At 39.1% G+C, this 3,704-nt stretch overlaps 1 protein-coding gene across 1 annotated transcript in view; it reads right to left on the bottom strand.

Moving 5' to 3' along the window:
- The window catches only part of Arhgef33 (Rho guanine nucleotide exchange factor 33), a 92,090-nt gene that overhangs the window by 56,878 nt on the left and 31,508 nt on the right, over positions 1-3,704 (bottom strand). Inside the window, exon 4 of the mRNA XM_012513920.2 lies at positions 482-646. Within this exon, the coding sequence (XP_012369374.2) occupies positions 482-646 (165 nt within the window). The remainder of the gene's footprint in view (positions 1-481; positions 647-3,704) is intronic.

Genomic DNA, 3,704 nt, shown 5'->3' with positions numbered 1-3,704 from the left:
AAAAAAAAAAAAAAAAAAAAAAAAAGAATAAATGAATGAATAAAGATTGAAAAATGTAATTCTATTGGGGCCTCATTTTTTTTTCTTTTTTTTCATTTATGTGTTTGGAGCAGGGTCTCTCTATGCAGCTCAGACTCATAGTGATCCTCCTGTTTGCAGCCTTCCCAGCTCTGGGAATACAGGCATGTGTCACCATGCCTGGATTTGGTGGCCTGCTCAGCATGCTATGCGGGTGAGGCCAGTGCAGTATACAGGACCAGGGATTGAACCCCGGTCCCTGCGCTTGCCAAAGCTGGGCCTCCAATCTTAACACAGATGTGAGAAAGGAAAATGTGAAATAGGTATTTTTCCATGCTAACCAGTGATCTGGTGCAGATGGTAAATTCTTATATTTGGCTACTAGGGGAAAGGCACATTTTGGACTCCTCTTAACTGAGGACCAATATTCCTTTTGTGGCATGAAAATAAACAAGGCACCTACCTTGAAGTAGTTTAACGAATTCTTCATCTCGGTCACTTTTTCTTCCATGGAACATCTGCAGCTCTTAACCTTTTCCTCCAAAGCATATTCTCCATGCTGAATTCGCGACAGTTCCTGCATCGCCTCTGTGAAGCCAGTCTTGAGCTCGGAGGCCAGGGCCTGCAACTAAATAATGCGCGGAAAGTGAAGCGAAGCTGCTCTCCGTGGCAAGATTGGTGGCACTGCTGGCCCTTGGCTTTTTCTTTTCTTTGAGAAAATCAGGCCCTTGAAAATCTAGACGTCATTTGCTTGAGTTGGGACAATTGAAGGCAACCCTGGCGCCATTTGTGAAGGGAAAAGAGGAGCTTCTTCATACAGCGCATGATGAAGTTAGGTACATGGTAAGCAAGCAAGCAAGCAATTGAATGTATAAGTGTTCCTATAAGCCACCATTTATTTTAAAACCTTTGATAAAGATGCTATTTACCGGAAAAGTAACACACACATGTGAAACGAGTCAACCTGGTAACTCTGAGTTCTGTGAAAGAAGAGTGTCAGGCCATGTTCTCCTTTGTATGGTGAGAGAATTTGTGTGTGTGTGTGTGTGTGTGTGTGCAGGATCTCACTACACAGCTTGAACTCATAGTGACCCTTCTGTTTTCAACCTCGCCAGCACTGTGATTAGGGGCGTGCACCACCACGCCCAGTCTCGGTGGTCTCTGTGGCCAGCTCAGTGCACCCAGGGATGGGGTCAGCACAGCATGTGGTGCCAGGGATCAAACCCCAGGCCCTGCATTTGCCTAAACAGCCACTTAGTCCACTGAGCTGTCTCACCAGACGTTTTTTTTTTTTTTTTCTTAAGCTAAAGAATAAGAAAAGTAACAACGAGGGATTGAGGAAAATTTCTTTGAAAGGGAAGAAAAGGTTTCGCTTCTGTTTTTTATTATTATATTTATTCTTGGATATTATCCTGGAAAAGTTGGTAATGACATTTTCAATGACAGTGAGCTCTAATCCAGAAGGGAGGCGCAGACGTATCTACAGTGGTGGGAGTTCAGCAGGTCAATGGCTCTGCTCCTCACATGCAGCAGGCAAGCCCAGTCCTGTCAGAATGGACACACTGGACTTCAGATGTCAACTTCCACACCGTGAAAGAGGGAGTTAGGCAGGGGACAAATCCTAGCTGTTCCATGCAAGAACTAAGATCGTAGTCAAGTTGGTTAACCTGTTCATAACAGTTTCCTTATCCATAAAATAGCTGTATTAATATTTATTTCACAGGGCTGTCTGGAGTACTTAATGAGCCAACAGAGGTAAGGTATTTAGGACAGCATGTGCTTGGTGTTCAAAATTTTTCATTCTTAGGGCCAGCCAAATAGCTCAGTGGATTTAAGTGCCTGCTTAGGCAGGCACAGTGGCCGGGGCTCGATCCCTGGCATGCCGTGCCGGCCCCCACACCTAGGGCACCCAGAGACAGTGGTTGAGACTGGGTGTGGTGGCCTGTGCCTGTAATCCCAGCTCTTGAAAGGCTGAACACAAGCAGATCACTACAAGTCCGATCTATGTAGTGAGACCCTGTCAACCCTGTAGACCCCAAAACAAAATTTTTCATTTGTGTCTTTAGGTGACAAATCAAAATGTTAAGCACAAAGAGAAATGTGGAGAAAATGGATCACTTCTAAAAGTTCAGATTTATTTATTGTACAAATGAGAAAAGCAGTTTCAACAGACAGTAAATTAAAATAATAACAATATGACAATAATACTACTTTCTGGATATTTACATCATATTCAGCTAAGTAGAGGAACTCTAAGCTCCACTTTGCTCTTCAAAATAGAATTGTTTAGAAGGTTTATTCTCTAATTTAAAATACCCGCCACCTAAGGAATAATAACTAAAGGCCAGGTACCATTCCAAAGTTTCTTCATATGTGTATTTCTAAACAGTTTCAAGATCAAGTTGTCCAAATGGTTCCAATTTGCAACAACACCTTCTACTACAAAGACTCTATATCCTATACTTCACTTAAAAAATATAGTGTTTTGTATTTCACAAATAGTGCCTCTTGGGGATTAGAAATAGGCAGAAATAAGAGGAACCAAAGAGATTGTTTTGAAAAAATAAAAATAAGAAAGAACCTAAGAACTCTTGGGGCTGGAAAACTGGGAAGTAAACAATCTATTTTTCTTTCTTTCTTTCTTTTTTTTAAATATCAGACAATTTATTTATTTATTTTTATTTTTTTCCATAATTTTATTGAGAGATAAATAGCAATGAGACAGTTTCAAGTGAAATTGGTAGTACAGTTTCAATAATTAACACATTGCATACTCTCTTCCTAATGGTTATTTGCTGTATAAGATGCAGACATATCCTATTTACAAACACTATTAAAACAAATCCCTCTATTCATTAAGAGAACGTAACTATATATCTATCCCAACCACTTTGAATACACAGATACAAAATGGACATTTGTCTGTATCCTCTTTTTTGTTTAGTTCCATCATTTGAATATTATAGGTGTGCTAACTCAGCAAAATATTCTAAAAGAGTCCAGTAGTCCATAATAGTTTTGGGTCTTCCGCTTAACTGGCAATGTCAGAAATTGTTGACCTGAGTCCTCTACAGCTCAACATAACAACATGGCTTTACTTCTTATACTTCGTTTTTATACTTTTCTGCTGGATGGTTAAGACAAAGATAAAGCAAGACCTATGCAAAAAGAGTTGTAGCTTTTGGATCTTATATCAGACAAATGTTAAAGGATATGAAACAATCTAATAACCAGTATTCTATTTTTCATTCCAATTAATTTTAATTAGAATTAATCTTTGTGATGGATCTTGGTATATCTAATTCAGTCATCTTAAAGATTAAATCACTCTTCAAACATCAACTACCTTCAGATCTGGTGATTTTCATTATGCAAATTCATTTTCTCTGAGAAAAATAAAGTTGATGGCCAAACTCAAAGGAAGAAGTAATCAATTTTTAAAATTAAAGGAAGGAAGCCTGACATTCATTTCAGTGCCCTGACACGTAGGTTTTGTTTAGGACAAAAGGAGAACGACCAACCAGAAGAAATAGGTTTCATTATCACAGCTTTCACAGGTGGATGTGTGATTTTCCACTAGAAAGCCAAAAGACAAAAACAGGGTCCTAGGGCAAAAGATTTCCTCACCTGTAGACTCTAAACTCGGGAAAAAATTTTAAAACTATCAAAATTCTCTCTCTCTCTCT

Source organism: Octodon degus, unplaced genomic scaffold (assembly GCF_000260255.1).
Source record: "Octodon degus isolate 3935 unplaced genomic scaffold, OctDeg1.0 scaffold00020, whole genome shotgun sequence".
In the NCBI taxonomy this organism is placed as follows: Eukaryota; Metazoa; Chordata; class Mammalia; order Rodentia; family Octodontidae; genus Octodon; species Octodon degus.
The sequence above is the reverse complement of the archived record's forward strand: the minus strand, read 5'-3'. Positions and strand labels throughout refer to the sequence as shown.